The 20,630-nt window shown below is 53.3% G+C and overlaps 8 protein-coding genes across 8 annotated transcripts; 2 read left to right on the forward strand and 6 right to left on the reverse strand.

Moving 5' to 3' along the window:
- Nucleotides 1–200: 200 nt before the first annotated feature.
- On the reverse strand, nucleotides 201–550 carry BDZ83DRAFT_619688 (uncharacterized protein; the record flags this gene model as incomplete). Its single annotated transcript, XM_060508143.1, has 1 exon — nucleotides 201–550. A coding segment is annotated over exon 1 (187 nt), but the record flags the coding sequence as incomplete, so codon positions are not given.
- An 867-nt stretch (nucleotides 551–1,417) lies between these two features.
- BDZ83DRAFT_619691 (uncharacterized protein) lies at nucleotides 1,418–2,603 on the reverse strand. The gene is made up of 2 exons (XM_060508144.1): nucleotides 2,393–2,603; nucleotides 1,418–2,317 (listed from the first exon to the last, which is right to left on the reverse strand). Exons 1-2 carry the CDS (start codon nucleotides 2,535–2,537, stop codon nucleotides 1,707–1,709), a joined length of 756 nt encoding a protein of 251 aa, XP_060365538.1. The 5' UTR covers nucleotides 2,538–2,603; the 3' UTR covers nucleotides 1,418–1,706.
- A 2,075-nt stretch (nucleotides 2,604–4,678) lies between these two features.
- BDZ83DRAFT_576390 (putative polysaccharide biosynthesis protein) lies at nucleotides 4,679–5,369 on the reverse strand (the record flags this gene model as incomplete). Its single annotated transcript, XM_060504914.1, has 4 exons — nucleotides 4,679–4,776; nucleotides 4,866–5,150; nucleotides 5,222–5,246; nucleotides 5,313–5,369. The coding sequence occupies 4 exons, from the start codon at nucleotides 5,367–5,369 to the stop codon at nucleotides 4,679–4,681; spliced, it is 465 nt and encodes a 154-aa protein (XP_060365539.1).
- Nucleotides 5,370–5,908: 539 nt separating this feature from the next.
- BDZ83DRAFT_561769 (uncharacterized protein) lies at nucleotides 5,909–6,841 on the reverse strand (the record flags this gene model as incomplete). Its single annotated transcript, XM_060503568.1, has 2 exons — nucleotides 5,909–6,444; nucleotides 6,532–6,841. Coding segments are annotated over 2 exons (846 nt in total), but the record flags the coding sequence as incomplete, so codon positions are not given.
- Nucleotides 6,842–9,376: 2,535 nt separating this feature from the next.
- BDZ83DRAFT_751732 (bicyclomycin resistance protein) lies at nucleotides 9,377–11,276 on the forward strand (the record flags this gene model as incomplete). Its single annotated transcript, XM_060514096.1, has 3 exons — nucleotides 9,377–9,917; nucleotides 10,005–10,578; nucleotides 10,631–11,276. The coding sequence occupies 3 exons, from the start codon at nucleotides 9,377–9,379 to the stop codon at nucleotides 11,274–11,276; spliced, it is 1,761 nt and encodes a 586-aa protein (XP_060365541.1).
- A 683-nt stretch (nucleotides 11,277–11,959) lies between these two features.
- On the reverse strand, nucleotides 11,960–13,690 carry BDZ83DRAFT_576447 (pyruvate kinase; the record flags this gene model as incomplete). The annotated part of the gene is made up of 3 exons (XM_060504918.1): nucleotides 11,960–13,127; nucleotides 13,189–13,406; nucleotides 13,493–13,690. The coding sequence occupies 3 exons, from the start codon at nucleotides 13,688–13,690 to the stop codon at nucleotides 11,960–11,962; spliced, it is 1,584 nt and encodes a 527-aa protein (XP_060365542.1).
- Nucleotides 13,691–17,402: 3,712 nt separating this feature from the next.
- BDZ83DRAFT_751734 (uncharacterized protein) lies at nucleotides 17,403–17,678 on the forward strand (the record flags this gene model as incomplete). The annotated part of the gene is made up of 2 exons (XM_060514097.1): nucleotides 17,403–17,425; nucleotides 17,540–17,678. The coding sequence occupies 2 exons, from the start codon at nucleotides 17,403–17,405 to the stop codon at nucleotides 17,676–17,678; spliced, it is 162 nt and encodes a 53-aa protein (XP_060365543.1).
- A 938-nt stretch (nucleotides 17,679–18,616) lies between these two features.
- On the reverse strand, nucleotides 18,617–20,392 carry BDZ83DRAFT_576509 (uncharacterized protein; the record flags this gene model as incomplete). The annotated part of the gene is made up of 1 exon (XM_060504924.1): nucleotides 18,617–20,392. One exon carries the CDS (start codon nucleotides 20,390–20,392, stop codon nucleotides 18,617–18,619), a length of 1,776 nt encoding a protein of 591 aa, XP_060365544.1.
- Between the last annotated feature and the right edge of the window lie 238 nt (nucleotides 20,393–20,630).

A 20,630-nucleotide genomic window follows, 5' to 3' on the forward strand; every position in this document is an offset into this window, starting at 1 on the left:
CGGCTATGCCCCCGGTCAGCCGAGGGTCTACTCACCACAGGGCCCAAGGTAGGTAGGTACCTGATGAAAGGTGGGAGCTAACGCAGGTAGCGGTCAGAGTCGGGACGAGGACGGAAGTCTGGATGCGATGTGATGCGACGCCATACGGCACGATGGCTCGGCCAGCGGCTGGCTGAGAAACGGGAAGAAGGCCGCGATGCCCTCGCTGTTGGTCCCCCGCTGTTGGTCCCCCGCTGTTGGTCCCCCGCTGTCTATCCGACTTTCCTCATAATAGTCCGCCTCACAGAAGGTTGAGTAAAAGGCAGAGCTCAGAGTCAATCGAAAAATGCCACTTGGACAAGACTCGAATGCCTCAAGTTAAGCGAGCTGCCCGACTAAGTATCATATTGCAATCGGAGGCACAGCCGCAGGCACGAGCGCAAAAACGGCTGCAGATCATCAAGAGAATCATGATTCGTGCAGGCTCAAGGGGGCGTGGGGCATGACTGCTGCGTTGTACGGGCCTAGCTCGATAGCGCCTCCATGCCTGTCGAGAATGCTTCATCGACGTTCAAGCCAAGCTGGAGAAACCCCAGCTTTCAAATACAGCCAAGCCGAAGCCACAGCAGTGGGAACCAAGACGCAGACTCCACCTTGAGTTGAAGAAAATGGAGTCAGTCTCTATAGTATTGTGAACATATCGTTGACAGGTTCAACTGGTCAGTTGCTGGACGGCCCTTTGGAGATGGAAACCATCATCTTGCCTTCGAGTCTCATATCGTTTTAGCGCTGCTAAGTTGTCCGGTTTTCTGGTACACCCCGTCTGATCTTGGACTTGCCCCGTTCAGGCTTCCCTGTCTATCTGGGGTTGAAGCGGCGTGGCATACAGACTAACGAAGTTCATCCATCTTCTTTTCCGCTCTATTCCCGGGAATATACCCCAGGCGGTACGTAGTCTCCAGCAGCGTCATGTAGGAAGATGGATCGGCTATCGGCTACTTTTTCCATCCTCACGATGATGGAGACTGCTTCCAGGTTCGGTCAAACTGGTCAGAGTCGATGTACAGACCTGGCTGTCAGTTGCTTACAGAGTCTGCCATATGGAACGTACGTAGGAAGGCGGCCACAAACCAAGAGCAGACATAAACCAACGGCAATCTGCCCGTGCTCGGCTCGACGACCCTGGCTCTGCATTACCACGGCATTGGTAACGGCCATATTTTGATGCCAATGTCGTCCCGTACGAGCCATGCCGGAACGTTACTGCGAGCGAGAGTTGAAGAGGGGGTGGGCACTGGGCCGCAGCGACTTGATGCTCAAAACCGTGCAATTCCCGTCAAGCCCTGAGTCGTGGTGTTGTGGCCCCGGGCCCATCGACGTCTGACAACGCGACCGTCTTTCCTCTCCTTGTACGTACCTTACACGCCTTCCAAGTATGGAATTCCAACACACGATAGTCCAAAAAACGTGAAAGATGTGAAAGACAAAATCGCATTCCATTCCGAAAAAAAAAGCCGAAGGACAATGTGCGGGTACCTATCTCTTCTCCGAAACCACCACAACCACCAATATTACTAACGTTTGGAGAAGAGACTTACTTACAGGACCCTCCGTCCAGCCAATCATATGTCTCCAACTTGACGATGCAAGTGAATCCAGAACTTCTGTTCTTTAACCTAGACCCAATGCTTACCACAACCTTTCCCAACCAAAATCCTCCATCTGGATTATCCTCGATAACCGTAATGCGGAAGACCGCTGCCATGTGGCTCGGCAGGAAGCTCAGCGGCAACCCGTGTTGGATGCAGCTCGTACGCGGGGTATGCGGCGGGCAGAGTATGGAAACTGGCGTTGGCTGCTTCGTTTGACGGGTGAAAGTGCTGGTACAGATCCGACTCTGAGCACGCGCGTGGGGCGGGTTGAGACATGGCCATGCTGTAGCCAACCTCATTGACATGCTGGTGAGAAGACTGATCCTGCTCGCGCTCCTGTATGCCAACAGCAGCAGCCTCCTTCTTAGCATCTTCCTTGATCGCATGTCTTCGACGCACGTAAGCGTGAATCATGCCGATGAGGAACAGGGAGAAGAGAACGCTGCCGACAGCAGCACTAATGATGATAATCAATGTGTTCCTGGGAAGAGTGACGTGGGGTTCCTGGTCAGGTGAGCCGGTCGAGTTAGGCAGTGGCGTGTTCTGTTCGGTAGACGAGAGCGTGGAGGCAGTTAGCGAAGGTCGCATTGTAGTCATCATAGTTGTCATCACTGGCAACAGTGAGGAGGTAGTGAAGGTAGAGGCCAAGGCCGACGTCAATGCTGTCTCTTGCAGGGTGATGGTCACTTAAATCCCTCATTAGAAAGAAGCCCAAAAAGAAGGTCTTTGAGAATTGAGGCGAAGACGCGACTTAGACTTACCAGTAGCTGTCTTACCGCCTTCGGTGCGAATACGGGTGACAACGGGGATTCCTTGATCGGGGCCATCTGGACCCTGCGAAGGGCCGAGCACTGTATTGGGCGACGGCGAGGCGCCGTCACGGGGCTGGGAAGTGAACTGGCCCATGATTGCTGTTAAGATGCGAATGCTGCTTGCTTGAGATGGGTCATCCGCCGTATACCTTATTTGTAGGGAAGACGAATGGCAGCGCAGAGGCAATGCGAAAGTGAGGCTGATGGCGCTGTGAATGCAACCTTCGATGCGTCTGGGTTCAGCTTCTGAGGCAGTTCAAAGTGTGGCCACAAAGCTAAGAATGCTTCCCCCTCAAAGCAGTCGACCGGTCTTCTGCAGCATGCCTCCGTTGCTAGAAGACGAGACGAAAACCCAGCCACAGGTAAAGGTAAAGATGTGAGGAGAATGATGGGATTCCAATTCTTCGACAGGCAAAAATGTGTGAAAAAGACGAAGAGGTAAAGAAAAGACTCAAACTCTACTCCTTCCTCGAAAACAATATCGCAAAGGCGGTATGATTCAAGTGGAAGGCAGGAAACGGAAGGAGAAAAGCCCGTAATGAATCAAGTGGAAGGAGCAAGCTGACCCAGAACTCGAAGACACCTTCCATCTTTAACAACTCATTTGGGAAGAGATGCGAAGTGAATAAACCAGGAACATAGATCACAGAAGGCGGAAATACGCCGCTCTCAACCCGAACATCAACTTGAGATGCCTTGCCTAAGGTAGACACACGGTAGATGGACAATTTTGCCGCTCATAGCATAGGATTTGCTAGCCACGTTCAAGCCTTGCTCCCTACCGCAGTCACCTTGATTTATCTATTATATCTGCGCGAGGCAGCCCAATCATGGCCTCGTCGATCGTCCGGGTTATGTTCAACGTACTTCCTTCATTGGAGTGACTGGATACAACCACAATGTACGTAACCGGCACCATAGCTCATTGGAAGAAATGACCACCTAGAAGGAGATTCGGATTTGCTCGTATCTCATCCGTCTGTATATCATCTAGAAATACTACTTTTTTTTTCTCCCTTATCACGTGCCAATGAGATGTGTATCTTCGCAGCTCTAGATGGAACATCTGCATTTACACCCATCTGCTGAGGAAATGATAAACCACAAGGACCTCCCTGAGCCACTTCTGCCTAGGTACCTTGCTGAAATATCATCGCTGAGTCAAACAGACTTGTAATCATCAACTCTCGAAATGACAAATCTTCACCACAGCCAGACTAAAAGATGTTTTTCTGTTCGTTCAAGTATCTATCTGGCTTCGCTTACCCTCTACTTCAAGTGCCACTTTACAATATATCTTCAGCGAACCTCACGGCAAAGCCGTTAGACTTGAATACGTCGAAGAAAATTGAGTAGAGGAATATCTAGATACACCACCCTTGCTGAGCCGGGCCCAGCTCGCCGGATACCAGCTACTTACAATATCTTTTGGTCCTTGCAGCTTACAACATTCTTGATAGCAAACTCTCGAACATGGTCCCATCCATCGTCTATGTATTTATCCAGATCACCTCGCGGGCATGGCCATCCAATCGACATCCGCTTACCATCATGTTGGCGCTTGAACCATCTCTCTAAGGCGGTCCGCCGACCTCACCTTGGGCCAATCAAGTTAGTCGCCATAAAGCAACCTCGAGATACAAAAGAAAGAAAACCGCTGGTGCTATAGCTATGTCTTCGTCAGCTTTTTGCATGGGAGCATCTCCCTCCCAAGGCTGGCGGAAATGCCGCTGCCTTCTTTTGTGTAGCGTTGAGCATGTTCTCTGCGGAACTTCTTGTAAAGGTCTTCCAGATTATCACGGACTTTAGCAGCATTATCTGCAGCGTGTATATAGTCTATTCATGAGGGGGCTCGTAAGATTGTCTCGATTTCAGTTGCCTGGCATATTGCTCAGTTTCAAGTATGTACCACACTCAAGTTACCAACATGCTTGAATTCCATGATGTCACATTCTCATAAGCCACGTCCGAGAATGGTGGAGTGAGAGCAATACCTAGACTTCAAGTGCTATACGCATCATATAACCGCGAGGTCGAGACCGTGGCATCGCCGTTCAATGACATCCTACGTCCGAAATCATGAGACCATTCGCAGCTCGATATTCATGCCCGTAGCCTGTCAACTCGGGCGAAGCGCTTTCTGGCCGAGGTGATGAAGCACAGGTGGTATCGCAAGTCAATCGCTGTTTAGCGTCATTCCTCAAGATGACGTTCATCGTCCCAAAAGTCTTTCCTTTAGCTAGACTTGTCGGCCTGGGCTTTCTCGTAGATCCAGTCGTTCAGACCGTTGCGGTTTCTCGCAATCTCGATGGCGTAGAACTGCATGCGGGGCGCTGTGGTACAGGTTAGCTGATGAGCGAGCTAGAATCACCAAACATGATTCTGGCGAGGTTCAAAACAGGGTTGGCGGAGGGCCACTGACCAAAAATGACCTCGTTCTGGCCGTACTCGAACTTGGGGCTAGCGCGGACCATGGTCCCAAAGTTGTAATCGTCCACCTTCTTCTCGTAGGCCATCATGAACTTGCGCCACCGTTCCTTGCCGGTCTTGCTCTTCATCTCGTCCTCGTTGATGGTCGCGGCGGGGTCGAACTCGGGGAAGTCAGTCTTCAGGTGCTCGTAAATCTCGTCGTCAATCTTGGTCAGGCGCAGTGTGGAGCCCTTGACCTTCTCGAGGATCTTCCAGTAGGTTTCCATGTGCTGGACGACTGCAGAAAGATGCTTTTGGTTAGCTCACGATCGTGGATTGGTTCGAAGGTGGCAGTGGCAGCGTGTGTACCCTTGACGGCGAATTGCTTCTCGATCTGGGCACAAGGAAGAAGTCAGCGCATTTCGTTCACGACACGGAGAAAGTAGGCGTTCGAGCTCACATCCTCGAGGTTGTCAGCCTCTTGGGCGTTGAAGTTGGTGGGAACTTGCGCAGACATTGTGATGGATTTTCTGGATTGATCGTGCTCAGTGTCGGTGAGAGAGGTAAATGTTCGATCGTGGAGGGGTTGGACGAGGAAGCTTTCAAGATGTTGGTGGGGCAGCAGTGACGAACATAGCACCGCTGGGCAGCCAGGCATCGCGGGGTTCTTTTTTTTCGATCTTTTTTTTTTTTTTTGTCTCTCCACATTTCCGCAGCAGAAGACGGATACGTACCTACGTCAATGTACAACTGTACCTTGCACTGATGTCAAAACACAACATAATAACTCCATCCAACGTCTGCCGCCCAACTTCGGCGATGACACTAAAACAGGTCGTCTGCATCCATTTCTTCTCCCCTCTCAGTCTTCGATTGGACGCTCTTGTCCGCCGCAATGCCACCGTTTTGCGAAAGTCACATAGACATCTTCTCTCAAATGGTCGCTCTAGATATCGTTCCATCCTTCAGCCAGCTCCCTTCTGATTCCCGAGACGACCAACCCGACATTGCCCATGCAGATGTCGTAGACGCCTGCGAACCAGCATCAACCTCTCTCTTTGACAAGCTCCGTCGCATTCTGTGAACTAGGACTTGCATTCTGTGTTCAAGACTCGCCTCATCTATTGCTACCGATTCTTGAGACGCCCTCCCGATCAGTTGCGTTCTACTATCCGAAAGTTCACGTGCGTCGCCGTTCTCTGAGGTTTCTTCGATGCTTCTAGACGCATATCCAACCGACATACGTCCAGTCGATAGGTTCTCGTATGGTCGTGTAAGTATTATTGCTCCCTCTGGAAGACAGAGGCCGCGCAGGTACTGTCGAGAATGGTCATCCAGCTGCAATTTACCATGTCCTTTGTCGACCCATGATTTTTGGCCGGGAATGCGCGGCCATACTGAAGATGGCGCCACTCGATACGTGTGGTGCTTGAACTCGTCGCTACTCACAGGGACTGGAAAGATGCGACGCAGCAGAGAATGTGTGTAGCCGTTGCTGAACCCGCAGAGGCGCATCGAGTCGATGAAGCCAGCTAGGCGTACGAATGGTTCGCAGATTCTCAGGAACTCATCCGGGCAGTATGAAAAGTCAGCTCCGTAGCTCGACCGCTTGGGTGCAGACACTTGCTCCGGCTCCGTCGACGCTCCTTGGTTATCCTTGTCGGCTGCAGGCCTGGAACCCGAGGGCAGATGGTCGGAAGGGCGCTCACCCCAGAATCTTCGGCAGAGTAGTACAAGACTCTTGAGCGTCGAGTGGTTTTTCCGCCTCAACTGGCCTCTTACGAAAGCTCCGATGAGATCGTCCATGTTGACGGTTCCTGCCCGCAGCTTGCAGGCTTCCTTTCCTGGCCCGAAACCCAATCGCGTCAAGTCGAGCTCGACGATGACATGCTGCATGAAGTGGCCGTATTTATCACACCATAGTGTTGCCAAAGGATTCAGATAGGGGCCGACGAAAGGCGACAGGGTGATGTGGAAGCGCTTTTCCATGAGAAATGCAACTAGAACATCCGCGCGCAGAGCGAAAGATACGTCGAGGTACGGCTGCAGAGTTCCCATTGCGGCAGCGAGCGAAGTGTACTCATCGTCAGTCCAGACCTCTCTCACGAACCGACCGTCGTTGAGGCATATTGGCATGTCGGATGTGTGATCGGCAATGAGATGTTGGCATATCTGGAAGCGTGCGACTGCGGGGAGTCTGAGGTATGGAGAAGTCGGCTCCTGTTGTTGCGTTCGCTGATGATCTGCGAAGAACATTGCGACCGAATTCTCAAAGTCGATGGCCTTGTCGGGCAACGCCTGGCCACGTCGGTATTTATGATAGACGATATCGATTGAGCGATCCCAGGGCGGGAGGTTCTTGCGTGTTGATCCGGCTGGCCATCCAGACTTGGGCTTTTCCATCAACGTTCGGGCTGCCTTCGGAGGTATGGCCGCGGGAAAGGGATAGGGCAAAGGGGTCGAGATATTTCTCGTCAGTGATGACTTCGGCTTCGTCACTGTGGCATGATCAGTATCCATTTTCCTCGACCTCGGCGCGACTCGAGAAACAAGGTGGTTGACGTACTTGCTTCGAGGATCTTATTCATCAAACTTACTCTTCGTGCTGGTGTGGCTGCGATGCTGCCGGCCAGGTTGACAGTCCCGGGTAGTTGTTCTTGTTTTTATCGTTTTGCTCGACCCCTTCTTTCCCTCTTCAAGTGAAGAAAATCGAAAGTCTCAAGGATAAGGTGCGCGGAATATTTCGTGTTGTGTGGTTGTTGATGTGCACCTCAGACACGGAGGGTGGTGAAGACGAGTGTATGTTTTTCTTCCCCTCAGGTGAGGGTAAGATTCACTGAATCCTCGAGTGCGTATTCACCTCCATGTGTATTCACTTTAAACTACTTGCCGCGCTTCATGTCTACTTTGATTTTCATCTCATCTCATTCCTTGCGCGCTTCTGCCTCTCATTTGAGATTTTGGTGTCTTGCTCTTTTTGAGGCAAAACAAGCCCACATAAAACGGAACCAGCGAGATCTGGTCATCACCAAAGGTTTCTAATGCACTTGAATTGAAACAATTTCCATGGGGTTCAGTTCAAGTTGACATTCACTACACAGTTCTACAGCTGTTCGTGTCCGATTGCACATTGTTGGGTGACCCGCTTCTTCGGCGCCGAGTGGATCGCGGCTCCGTGCATCCCCCGGGAGCTTAATTAGCCATGCTCCGGTCATGCATCTGGCGATGGTAGTACCATGCTGGAGGGGAGTCACGGCCAATGTGCCGCGCCTATTGTTTATGCAGGCTCACTGCTTGCATACAATATTTAAAGCAGACAATATCTATGAGTCTACTGCGCCGTTATCACTCGAGGACAGTTATTCGTTGGTTGGTACAGGGGTGCCCATTTTTGAGCTGACAATACGCGGCAGCTCGGTCAAAGGACAGCGAGGCAACACGGAGATACCGGCAAAATTTTTCCCCATCCTTACGTCTTGCGAGTAGAAAAGAGGATGGTCAAAAGCAAGCAATCGAAAGGGAGGCTGCAGAGATCTCGCCAAGCGTATTGGCACCCGCATCTAAGCTTAAGGGGACGAACACCGCCGTGACGGCTCGGGTGATCCCCTCCGACGGTTTGGCGTCCGTACCATGAAGCCATTGGTCCAATGTGAAATGGACTTGCTCCAACGGGAGCTGCACCACCCATGAACCGTACAGCAAGTTTTTAGGTCCCTACCCCATTTCCCCCCTCCAAGCCAAACCAATGCTTCATAATTTAACCCTAGTCCCGTTGAACGGGGTTCGGGTCGGAGTTGACAACTTCTAGCCCTCTGCTTCCCCGTTCCCTTGTCGACTTTCCCCAGAGAGGGGGAAACGCACCCCAATTGAGGTATTCGGTTGCGTTTACCCATGTTGAGGGTGGTGTGGAGTGTGGTCTGACCCGGTTGAGCCAAATCCCCGTTGCGATGGTCGGTCGACAGCGACAGACCACATGGCTGTCTGTTTAAGAGGCGCAGGTGTCCATGACTTTTGTGTCTGGGTGCTGTTTGTTCTTTGCTTCTCTTCGTGTTGAGTGACCCTTTGGTGAATACCCAGTCTCTTGACTTATTATGTACCAATTCTTACCTAACATTTGAGATCACGACACATCTTGAATCTAACTGCGTACATTAGCCAATCGTTCCCATAGAACAACTCACTTGAAGCTCCTGTTGAAAGTCAGAAAACCAGCTTTCTCGAGTAAATCTCCACGCGTCGTTTCTCGCGAGAGATTGCGAAGTTAGGTCTTCCTAGAAACAAAAGGTAGTTTAGGCAAGTCTGTCCTTTTTCTTACACAAAGATCCATGAGCATATATGTGATTCAGGAAGCATGTAAACACAACACACCACGTCTTTGAACACCAAGCCACCGGATCGTATTCCTGAGTGCCAAGACTCTGCTTTCTCAACTTTCGTAGCTCCTGGCAGTTACCTAGCTGCACAGGGACGCAGTATAAGTGGTCATCGGGACTAACATCAAGGCAGCATACTTTCAAAGCTCCAATGACCTTACCAACAGAAGAACCACGTCATTCCGCGGAAGGAGGAGCAACAACGAGCAGCATATCCCAGGATGACAAAGAGACAAAAGGCCTCTACCGGCTGGAACGCGAACCCACCAGAGAAGAGAAAACGGCAGAGGCCCTAGCAGAGGGCCACGATGCCGACATACCCTCCAGCATGGGCTACGTCCTCGACGAACGTGGCGAGGAGAAGAGGAAGCAGTCACTCGCGCTGGCTCGGACAAGATCTCGCAAGTCCATGGCGCGCGAGGACGTAGAAAAGGGTGTGGGCGGTACGGCAGAGAAGGACGGCGACGGCGGCGAGAGCTCCGAAGACGAGAACATTGTCTGGTGGGATGGTCCGGACGACCCGGCGAATCCGTACAACTGGCCGAGTTGGCTCAAAGTCCTCAACTGTAGCCTAATCAGTGCCATGACGTTCGTTACACCACTGGCATCTTCCATCTTTGCCCCCGGTGTGCCGGACCTCATGCGGGAGTTTCACAACAACAGCCCCTATCTAGCTGCCTTTGTCGTCTCCGGTAAGAACGCTCCTTTAAACCTCTATTTACTATCCCATCGTACAGATCAACCGGAAAGAAACAAAACGTGCTGACACCAAAGCGCAGTCTACGTCCTGGGCTTTGCAGCCGGACCCCTCCTCTGCGCGCCCCTGAGCGAAATCTACGGCCGCACAATCGTCTACCACGTCTGCAACCTCTTCTTCATCTGCTTCAACGTCGGCGCCGCCCTCGCGCCCACCCTCAACGCCCTCATCGTCTTCCGCCTCTTTGCCGGTGTCTTCGGCTCCGCGCCCATCACCAACGGCGCGGGTTCTATCTCCGACATGATCCGCCAGGAGAAGCGCGGCGCGGCCATGGCGGCGTTTAGTATTGGGCCCCTGCTGGGCCCCATCATCGGCCCCGTGGCGGGAGGTTTCCTTGCCGATGCGGCGGGCTGGCGATGGGTCTTTTGGCTTATTGTTATTGTGAGCGGGGTTCTGAGTATCGTCATGCTCATCTTTTCGAGGGAGACGTACGCGCCCATTATCCTTGACAGGAAGGTGAAGCGACTTCAGAAAGAGACGGACAACCCTCTGCTGCGGTCGAAGCTCGATATTGGGCTTTCTTCGGCCGACTACTTCAAGAGGGGCATCATCCGCCCTATCAAGATGATTGCCTTTTCTCCAATCACTCAGATCTTGTACGTAACATAGTGCTCACTATGTGGTGACCATTACTAATAACCCCAACAGCGGCCTCTACATCGCCGTAGTCTACGGTTACCTCTACCTCATGTTCACCTCCATCACCTCAGTCTTCATGGGAACCTACGGCTTCAGCGCCGGCACATCAGGCCTAGCCTTCATGGGCCTCGGCGTCGGCTCTATGATCGGCGTCGTCTTCTTCAGCCTCTCCTCCGACAAGTACGTCAAAAGAAAAGCCGCGGAAGCAGACGCCGCGGCCGACGAAGCCGGCACCGTCCGCGAGGGAATGAAACCGGAATACCGCCTCGTCGCCCTCCCCGCCGGCGCCGTCTTCCTTCCCGCGGGCCTCTTCATCTACGGCTGGACGGCCGAGTACCACATCCACTGGTTCGTGCCCATCTTGGGCACGGCCATCGTCGGCATCGGCAACCTCATCATCTTCATGGCGCTGCAAATGTACCTCGTCGACGCCTTCACCATCTACGCCGCCTCGGCCCTCGCCGCCAACGCTGTCGTGAGATCCGTAGCGGGAGCGACGTTACCTCTTGCGGGCCTGAAGATGAACCAGAACTTGGGCGTCGGCTGGGCGAGTAGTATTCTCGGTTTCATCGCTGCCGCCATGCTACCTGTGCCGTTGCTGATTATGAAGTATGGTGAGTACTTGCGCAAGCGTTTTGAGCTCAAAGATCTGTAAATGCGCTTCAATCGAATAAGCCAGAGAAAACCTGCTGTAAGTTGTGGGACATACAAAACTCATAGACATGTCCAATGCATATTGTCAACAACATAAGTGAAGATGCCATTATCTTGGTGTATCCCGTTGATGGGGCATGACTGGATCCTCGAAATTACCCATTCTCCCGGCTTGCATTTTGTTGGTCGTAAGACTTATGAGAGACCTCATCTGGTGATTGGTAGTCCATCGTAGTTGTATCTTAAGCTTCATCCCGCTAGGAATTTCCACGTTTGCTCAATTCCGCAGTCAGAACTGTCAGTGGCTGGCCCGGGTTGGACTAGACCGGGGCAATGTTGATCGTGTCTTGATGAAGGAGGATGCGACGTTATCGCCTTCATTCCGTTCCGTTCCAGAGACGTCGTCTCACTGGGTCCGTCACTACGGACCCCTACGAGAACCCAGATTTCGTCTGATTGATTCATTATTCGACTTCGGATGAAGGTTGACACCTATCTATAATCGCGTTTAAAGAAAATTCTTGGAAGGTGATATCAACTTTATTCATGTGTGCAAATCATACTCGTGTGTGCTGGACAGTATAGTCCACCATCGTCTAACCAGGGTTTACTAGGTACTTTGGTATCTCCCGCTCGCCGGCGGGCCTCTCTTCTCTTTTCTTTCCTCATCCGCAATCCAATCCATTACAAAGTTCCAATGCCAAGGTGCTCGGGGTCGGCCTTGACGATACGCAGGGTGTTGGTGTTACCCATGCCGCCCTTCCAGCCCTGGACAACGACCAGAGTGTCACCCTTGCTAACAACGTTGAGCTCCAAAGCGTGCTCAACACCCCACTTGATGCGGCGGTCGACGTCCTCTTGCCAGTTAACCTTGCTGAAGTCGGGCTTGGCCTCGGGGAACAGGAAGGGGTAGACACCACGGTACAAGTGAGCGTAGCGGGATGCGGAGGCGTTTCTTGTGACCATGAAGATGGGGCAGACGGGGCGGTACTTGGACAGAAGGCGGGCAGACTCGCCGGATGTGGAGAGAACGATAATGCCGCCTGCGTTCAGGTCGAGGGAAGCTCTGACAGCGGCCATGGCGCATGACTCGACAACGCTGACGGGGCGCTTGACCAGGGTGCACATCTCCTCGAAGTGGGAGACGTAGGGGATGGTGTTCTCGGCCTTGAGGCAGGCCTCGTGCATCTCGGAAACGGCCTCGTTGGGGTAGCTGCCCTTGGCGGTCTCGCCGGACAACATGACACAGTCGGCGCCGTCGGTGATAGCGTTACCAACGTCGCTGATCTCGGCACGGGTAGGGCGGGGGTTCTTGATCATGGACTCGAGCATCTGGGTAGCGCAGATGACGGGCTTACCGGCTCTGTTGCAGAGGGCGATCATCTTCTTCTGGGCAGCGAAAACCTCGGCGGCGGGAATCTCGATACCGAGATCACCACGGGCGACCATGACACCGTCAGTCTCTGTGAGGATCTCCTCGAAGTTGTTGAGACCTTGACGGTTCTCAATCTTGGCAATAATCTGGATGTGCTTGCCCTCGGGACCTAGAACATCGCGGATATCCTTGATATCCTGGCCGCGGCGAATGAAGGAGGCGAAGACCATGTCGACGTTGTTCTTGACGCCGAATCTGAGATCGTTCTTGTCCTTCTCGGAAAGGGCAGGAAGATCGACGTCGGTGTTAGGCAGGTTGACACCCTTCTTGGAGGAAATGAAGCCGTTGTTGCGGGCGCGGACCTCGACGGTCTTGTCATCCTTGACGCTGAGGACGTCGAAGGCGAGGACACCGTCGTCGACGTAGATGATGCGGCCGGGCTCAATGACCTTGGTGATGTTCTTGTAGTCGACGTACCTATCAGAACAACGGTTAGTAATGCCACGGAAGGGCTTTTGGGACAGAGATGAGAGCTTACATGTTGTCAGTGTCGCAAGCAGTGGCGTATTGCTCGTCGGTGGTGAAGTTCAGGATCTTGCCGGCAGAGATGGGGAGATCCTCATCGTTCTTTGTGTTTCCGGTGCGGATCTCGGGGCCCTTGGTGTCGAGAGCAATGGCAATCTGACGGCCGGGCTGGGCCTTCTCGGCGGCGCGGGCATTGTCAATGACGGACTGGTGGTATTCGTAGCTGCCGTGCTGTTCAGAAGCGAGGGGTTAGCAAGACAGGCATACTTTGGTGGGGGTTGACGTTTAGCGTCTGTGTTGGGGTTGGGGGAGCTTACGGAGAAGTTCATGCGAACAACGTTCAGACCAGCCTTGCGCAGAGCGTTGATGGCCTCAACGGAGTTGGTCTTGGGACCAATGGTGCAGATGATGGAAGAGCGACGGTAGTTCTTCTCGGGCTGGTAGGCGGTGTCAAGGCTGGAGAGCCATGCGATCTTGCCGCCGACATCGAGATGGTCCTTGGCGGTAGCAGCCATTGTGTCTAGATGTATAGGTATGTGTTTGGACGGGTGATGAGGAGAGTTGAGAGAAGAAGTCGATCACCGTAGGATGGAGGATGTATGTAGCAGAGGAGAAGTGTGCTACTTAAAGATAGATGGTCGAGGCGAAAGGGAGGAGTGGAAGAAGAGGAGGAGGGGTCTAATGCGGTTGTTAAATCCTGCTGGGAGTGGGGGTGGGCAGAGAGAGCAGACACAGAGGGAGAGGTCAAGGCAAGGTCAGGCAAGGTACGTAAGGCCAAGGGGAGAGATAACTAATTAAAAAAAAATTACGATAAAAAAAGGTCATACAAATCGACGAGGTTGACGAGTGAGACTTCTTTGTTTTTTGGGGGTGGTCAAGCCAATGCAGGATTTATGCACAAGATGATGTATTTGAGCATCAGCAGCCTCAGCCAGATATTTGTTGAAGACCACCAGGGACTCAGACAAGAGAGACAGAGGCAGTGGCATTGGCAGAGGCAGAGGCAGAGGCAGACACACGAGGGGCAAGGACGAGAAACAATTTGCTCCTGACCCAAACAAACCCAAGTGAAGCGTGAAGCTGCCCGGCGGCGCACTCCCCGTCCTCTGCTTGCTGCTTTCGCTGTGGCTTGCGTCGGCGGTGGTGTCGGCGCCTTTTTTTTTTTCCCTCTTTTTTTTTTTTTTTTTTCTCAGTCTGCCCGGGTGGCCGCCGCTTTGCCCCTCGTTGAACCTGTTCCCTGCACCGGCCGGCACTACCCCCGTTTGGTGAGGTGAGGGGGAGAAAGGTGCTGAGAAGGTGCTGAGGAGCGTAGCTGCCCCTCAATCCAACGGAGTGGTCTGTGCACCTTGGTCCGTGGCCGGATGGCAGGAGGGTAGAGCACCCAAGCACCCACGCACCTTCCCCCCCAATCCCTGCCAGACTTGGAAATGGAAGCAATGGAGCTGAGGTGGGCAAGTGCAAGTGCAAGTGTGCAGCTTTGGCAGTAGCGACTGGGCCCCCCACCAATGTGAGGAGCTTGCGGTGACAGGTACCCTGCCATACGGAGCCCAGTACTCCTACCTGCCTTACCTAAGCTCAGGCCTCAGGGTTCCGCGCTTCGCACCAGCCTGGCACCTCCCACTTTCATCCATCTTTTTTCGCCATCTCATGCCGTCCAATGTTGAGCCACGGCAACCAAGAAAAAGAGACGACGGAAGGAAATCCAGAGCAGCTTGACCAGGACAACTCTATTGAAGCATTGAAGGTTTTCCTGCTTCCTCTTTTGCTCACCTCACTTTTTGCACCTCACCCTGACGTGCCCATCCACCAACTGGAAACGCTTGGCCAATGAAGCAACAAGCCCACGGCCCGAACAAGGTTTACGCAAATAGCACATACCAAAACGGCCCGGGATATGGTGAGGCGCCCCATGGAAGGTTGGGTGATGTGAGGTGAGGTGAGCCTGGTGAGGTGAGGTCCGGACGTCAGGCCAGCCCAGAAAAACAGCGTGGTTTCACCAGACGGTAAACAAGAAAATAAATAGATGCCAACTGGAAACCACAACAGAAACATCCAAGGGGCCGTCGACGCAACGCAATGCAATGATACGATGGCAGTGATCCACTCACCGAGTATCCGTAAGGTACCGTGTAGCAGTACGTCGTGCTATTTATTCTCCAACGCTCGAGCGTATCGAGCCGGGCAGTATCAGACACAATGGAATTAATAGCAACTGCAATGACGCCGTGGATAAGGTAGGGAGAGAAAGCGAGAGCGCAGGAGGATTGAAGGATGGGAGGGCCTGGAGTGACGGCCGGATAAAATGGGTGACGATGAGGGATTTCAGTCGCTTCCATTAGATCCAGCAACATCCAACTGTCTAGCTCCAGCTTCGGCCATTTTCTCGTTTTATTTTGCATCACCATCTCCCACTACGTTGTGCCCATCATGCACTTGCATCTGTCTGACAGTCTGTTGCACACTGGCGCATCTTCCATTCTGCGACGGAGCTCCGACCAAGCTTCCTTGGGCTGAGTCGAGTCTGAGGTGAGTTGAGCTGCCCGGTTTTTAAAGCCTCAAACACTCAACAAACTAGAAGTCCATGCCGCGGCGGGCGGCGGCGGCGGCGGTAGCGGACCACACACTTCCTTTGGCTCTTTTGGTTTTTGGCTCCGGGTCTGAGCTTCTAAGGTACCTTAGGTTCCTTTACCAAACGGCAAACCAGCCCGATCGCCCGACCCCTCCAGAAAATGGAAAATGGAACGCATCCATGTCACCTCAAAAAACGGCAAAGAGCCCCTCCGTGGAAATAGGTATGCCCCTCCATCCGCTGGAGAATGGGCCAGGACTGCGAATGCATCCGTTCATGGAGAATGGAATGAATGGAAAGGCCGCTGGGTCTCCCTCTCTCCATAGACTCCAGGCCAGAGTATCGGAGTGGAGAGGTCCCCTGGCCCACTTGCACCTTGGCAATGCCTCGCACCTCTCATGAAAATGGCAAATGGCGACAATGCATTTGTCCATGACTCTGTCAGCTCCGGACAGCTCCAACCTCTCAACACCCGCGTCCGGCCAATGACCATCTCCCCATCTCAAGAATAGGTGGACCACCGCCGGTGCACCGTCGGACAATTCCACTTGTGCCGCGGAGGAGAACAAGTCCAGGCCCCCATCCGAGCTCCGGCTAATCCGCATTGTTGGTGACGCGATTCAAACCGTCTCGATGGTTCGGGTCCGAGTCGCGCTTCCTGCTGCTTGCTTCTTATTTCCCTCATCACATCGCAGGGGTAGTGCTACAAGAGTGACACCCGCAAACAGATGTTGCCATGAAGAGGCCCATAAGAGAGGCGAAATGAAGACACTCAAAAACCCCAGGTAGGGCACCTTCAAGCTTGAGGCTTGAGGTACATCGAAGAAGGTTAGACGGATAATGGTCAGCAAGCCATATCATCGATGCTACTCCACTCGGAGACACGCGAAGATGAGCTTAATCGACCTCGCACCTAAGACTTCAGTTTGATGCCCACTGAAGATACGACACTCGACGATGCTCCTTCCAAGGTTGGGAAAAAGTCCACTCAGGTAAGTAGATAAGATAAGACGTGCACCTAGCGTGTCTTATCTTATCGGGACTGGAAGCTTTGAGCCTGAGGCACCGAAGGCTGCTATCGAGGTGTGCACAGTCCACTTCAACAGCACAGCCAGTCAGCTGGGGGAGGGATCATACCTTACTCCAGTTGCTCCAGTGTGCCTGCCACCTCCTGGCGAGTCTTGTCTCATGACCAACAACCTTCGAACTCCAGCCTTTGACTTTTGAGAGAACGACGCAACAACCACGAGACAACGACGATAAGAAACTCTCAAGCAAAGGAACATCATCGAGGGTAGCGTAGCACAAGCGACAAAAGAAATCGAATCAGATAGACCTTTTCAACAACTTGCACCAAAATGGTTGGTCCAGCATTTCCCCCCGTCGGGCTGCTGGCGAGTGCTTCTTGGCTCGCCTCGCTGCCTACATTAGCTTGGAGATTTGCTCGCGCAGTCTTAACACCTCCCTAGCTCCTCAACTTGCTGACTCTGGGCCTCTGGTCGAAGATTGGACGTTTGACTCATTACGCATTCGATGCGGTGCTCTGTAAGTCCTCCCCAGCCACCCTTCTTCGTTCGTACTCCTGTTGGATATATCATTTCGAGTCGATCGGTTCGCTAATCCTCGAGTCTTTTCTAGTCTCCGCCTTCCTCGCGGGTATGCAGCGCTCGACCGGCCTGACGTGAGTGAACTTGTCCCATATCCCGATGCGAATACTGGATCTCTGCGCTCGACGACAAAGACAAAGACGCTGCAGCGGCTAACATGTGCCCAATCTGGGAATCGTCAGACCCAGTTTCAAGACGGACAGAGCTGCCGGCGAAAACAAGGACATGACGAAGTGGATTGAGAAGTATCTCGGTGTCGGCGAGTGGGTGATGGATCAGTCGGTCGCTATTGCCGGCTCCAGCGGTTGGTTCGAACGCAGGCGATAAATCGAGACATCGAGACAGCACCAGTATTTTCCATTTTCCAACGACACCCGGCCGCCATTCTCCATGACGATTTGGAGTCGAACCTTGGCCTCTTCATTCCTCTGCAACCTTATTCACTAGGCCATTTTTTATGGCCGCAGTACGATGCTGGAAACGCTCTGCGACTGCTCGGAAGAAATCGGTATGGGGAGGTTCGGTTCCCGGGCGGTGTAAATCCAAGGGGTATCGGCGGATCTTGAACCGGGTGTTCTCGTGGGCTGAAATCGCTGATTATCGGAATCTCGAAAAAGCAGACTCGTGTCTCTGCGTGCAGGCGTTATGGGCGAAATAAGGGCGCATTTTCTCTAGCTGTACCTTGGGGAACAGGAAACCGAGCCTTCACCGGCGAGCTCTTGGTTTTATTATTGCGAAAGGTCCCCCTTTGGGCACCGGGCTACCCCGTGTAAATCCTTACCACCGGACCTGTGGACCCCACTTTCGGGATCGTCCTCGTCGCGGGACAGCGGCCATAGCCGAGGTTACCGTCCAAATCCAATGCGCCACAGTCTGCCACTGCAGCTCCTTTCGTGCGCCATAGCTCCCTTGCTTGACGACTGCGTGCCCCATTATGTGAGACTTTGAATGCAGGTGGCATTATGAAGAGAGGCCAAAAGTCAATTCGTGGCTTGCTATAAACAAACTGCTCCATACTGAGTTCCAACTAATCGACACCCCAACCAACGCCGGCTTGAATCATGGTCTGCGGGGTATCCTGTCCTACTGCTGTACCTAGCTTTGCTACCCCAATCCGAAGCATAATTCGTATCCAAAAAGTGCAAAATCCACGCATCAGAAGATGCATGCTTTCATAGCACCTGCAGCTACTGGAGAACAGCGTATGTACGATAGATCCTCTTTACAAACGCTACCTACGCATGCAAGATCAAGGCACCTTCATGTCAGTCTATGCCCTCATCGTTACTGTGTTCGGCAAGGAACTCTGGAGGAACCTCATTGTCACTGTCACGCCTCGAAGATGAAGTTCGTATGGATCCGACATGGGAACGGTCGTCGTCGTGCTCTTCTAGATGTGACACCAGCAGGTCGGGCGGGACGTCATTGTCACTCTCTCCGTGGTGGGCTTCTGTCGTAGCTGTGGCCGAATTCGCATGCGGGGTTTGCTCATCTTGCTCATCGCCGTTGTGCCAGGGTTCCTCGATGTCGTCAACTTTCGCCGCCGCTGCTTGAGGCTTTGGTAGACTTCCGCGGAGGAGAGTCTCGGCATCTCTGAACGCTTCGAGTTCAGCGCCAACGGCGCAGATGAGAAGATTCCAAGTGTTTTGCTCGGCCGTCCTCATGTTTGCTTCAAGCTCCAAGATGACCTTGGCCATCCGTGGCAAGAGAGCTTCGACGCCTTCTTGTTGTGCACGTGGAGTCTGTTTGCCCTTGGCTGAGGAAGCACCGCCGCTTAGAGACTGGCGCAGGTCCGCCTCGAATGTCGTGACGAGCTTGACTGTTTCCTGCCACAACTCCGTGCCTTGATCTAGTGCATCGCGATCCTTATCGACCTGCGCCTTTCGCTTCTGGAGAAAGTCCATTTCGCTTTCCCACCAGTCCTTGGCCATGCTCAGTGTCCGTCGCGCAGGTATCATGCGGAAGAACTCAGCGCCGCCAGGCAGCTCTTGGATGTCGGTTCCGACTCCAGAGTCGCTTCGTGACACAGCTTCGACAACGTCGAGATCCAGAGGTTCGATTGGAGGCCGGCGTAGCAGAGCTGTGACCTCACCTTCAACCTCCCTCAATGCACCCCTGTAGCCACTCAAGCCAGCCTCTCGGCGGTTGTGAACGTCTTCCATCTTTCGCTCGAGCCATCGGTGGCGATTCCTCATGCCAACAAGCTTCTCCTCGAGCTCGCGGATCTCCTGGCCCAATGTATCATGCTGCTCTCCCAGGCTTCGTAGCTCCTTTGCCAGAGGCTCCTGATCGTCATCAGCCAAGCTATGCAATTCGGCAGAGATGCTGACCCTGCGCTTGTCTAACTTGTCTAGATACGACAGGACTTTTTCTCGCTGAGAGAGGGCCGATTCGATGTATGCATTTTCTTCCGTCTTGAGACCAGTCAGGGCTTCCAACGCCTGTCGCAGTCCGCTTCGCGCCGCACGAAGGCCCTGCTGCCCTTGTACCTTGGGTTGTCGAACAGGTATAATATCGCCGCGAGGAGTCGCGCGGACGGGAGGATCTAATGAGGCCATCATGCGTGACTTGGACGTTGCTGTGGAATAGAACGTTCCCGTCGGCGTACTACTCCCAGAATCGCTCCAAGTCTCAGCTCCTACAGTGCTAGCATCGAGAGACTCGGCACCGGATCCAAGTCTTGTGGCCTGTATGTCTAGTAATCGCTGTACTTCTCTGTGGAGAGCTCGTTCTCGGTGTTGCAGATTCCGCCAGACAGAATCAACGCGGGACTTGCCTGAGTCGCGCGAGCTATGGTCGAACAGAATGCTCCCAAACGCGAGCCGGCTGGATGACATGCCCTTGGGCTCGTTCTTGTGTATGTTCCCTCGAGATCCCCGCCTCCCCGATGACGCGGATGGCTGCAACACCACCGAGGCAGCTATGGGCGGTGGAGGGCCGACGAACATAGCCTTGGGCTTCAACTTGGAGACAGAGCCCGCCGGGCCAAAAGGGTCGTCGCCCCATGGATCTACGGGAGAAGGTGATCGCTCTTTCGACATCTTGATGGGCAACGGCGGCGATTCTGACAGCAGCGATACATCGGGCCTGGGGGACAAATCATCGAGGTCGTAGTCGTCTGAGGGCTTCGGTCGAGACGTGTAGAGTGGTAGAATGGGAGATTTTTGTCGGCTCGGTGAGAGTCGGTCGAGGAAACTTGGTGAACCGGGTGCCATCGGGTCGCATCTGACGCTGCTGGGCAGAAGTGGGAAAATTGGCTGACGATGGCCCGGTCAGCAG

This window comes from Colletotrichum acutatum (assembly GCF_030867785.1).
Source record: "Colletotrichum acutatum strain CBS 112980 chromosome Unknown BDZ83scaffold_41, whole genome shotgun sequence".
Classification (NCBI taxonomy): Eukaryota; Fungi; Ascomycota; class Sordariomycetes; order Glomerellales; family Glomerellaceae; genus Colletotrichum; species Colletotrichum acutatum.

What these genes read in the sequence shown, in the direction of transcription:
- BDZ83DRAFT_619691 (XM_060508144.1), bottom strand. Translation starts at nt 2,537, where the DNA reads ATGGGCCAGTTCACTTCCCAGCCCCGTGACGGCGCCTCGCCGTCGCCC. An exon ending in AGGCGGTAAGACAGCTACTG is followed by an intron (nt 2,318 to 2,392) that starts GTAAGTCTAAGT and finishes GAGGGATTTAAG; the next exon opens with TGACCATCACCCTGCAAGAG.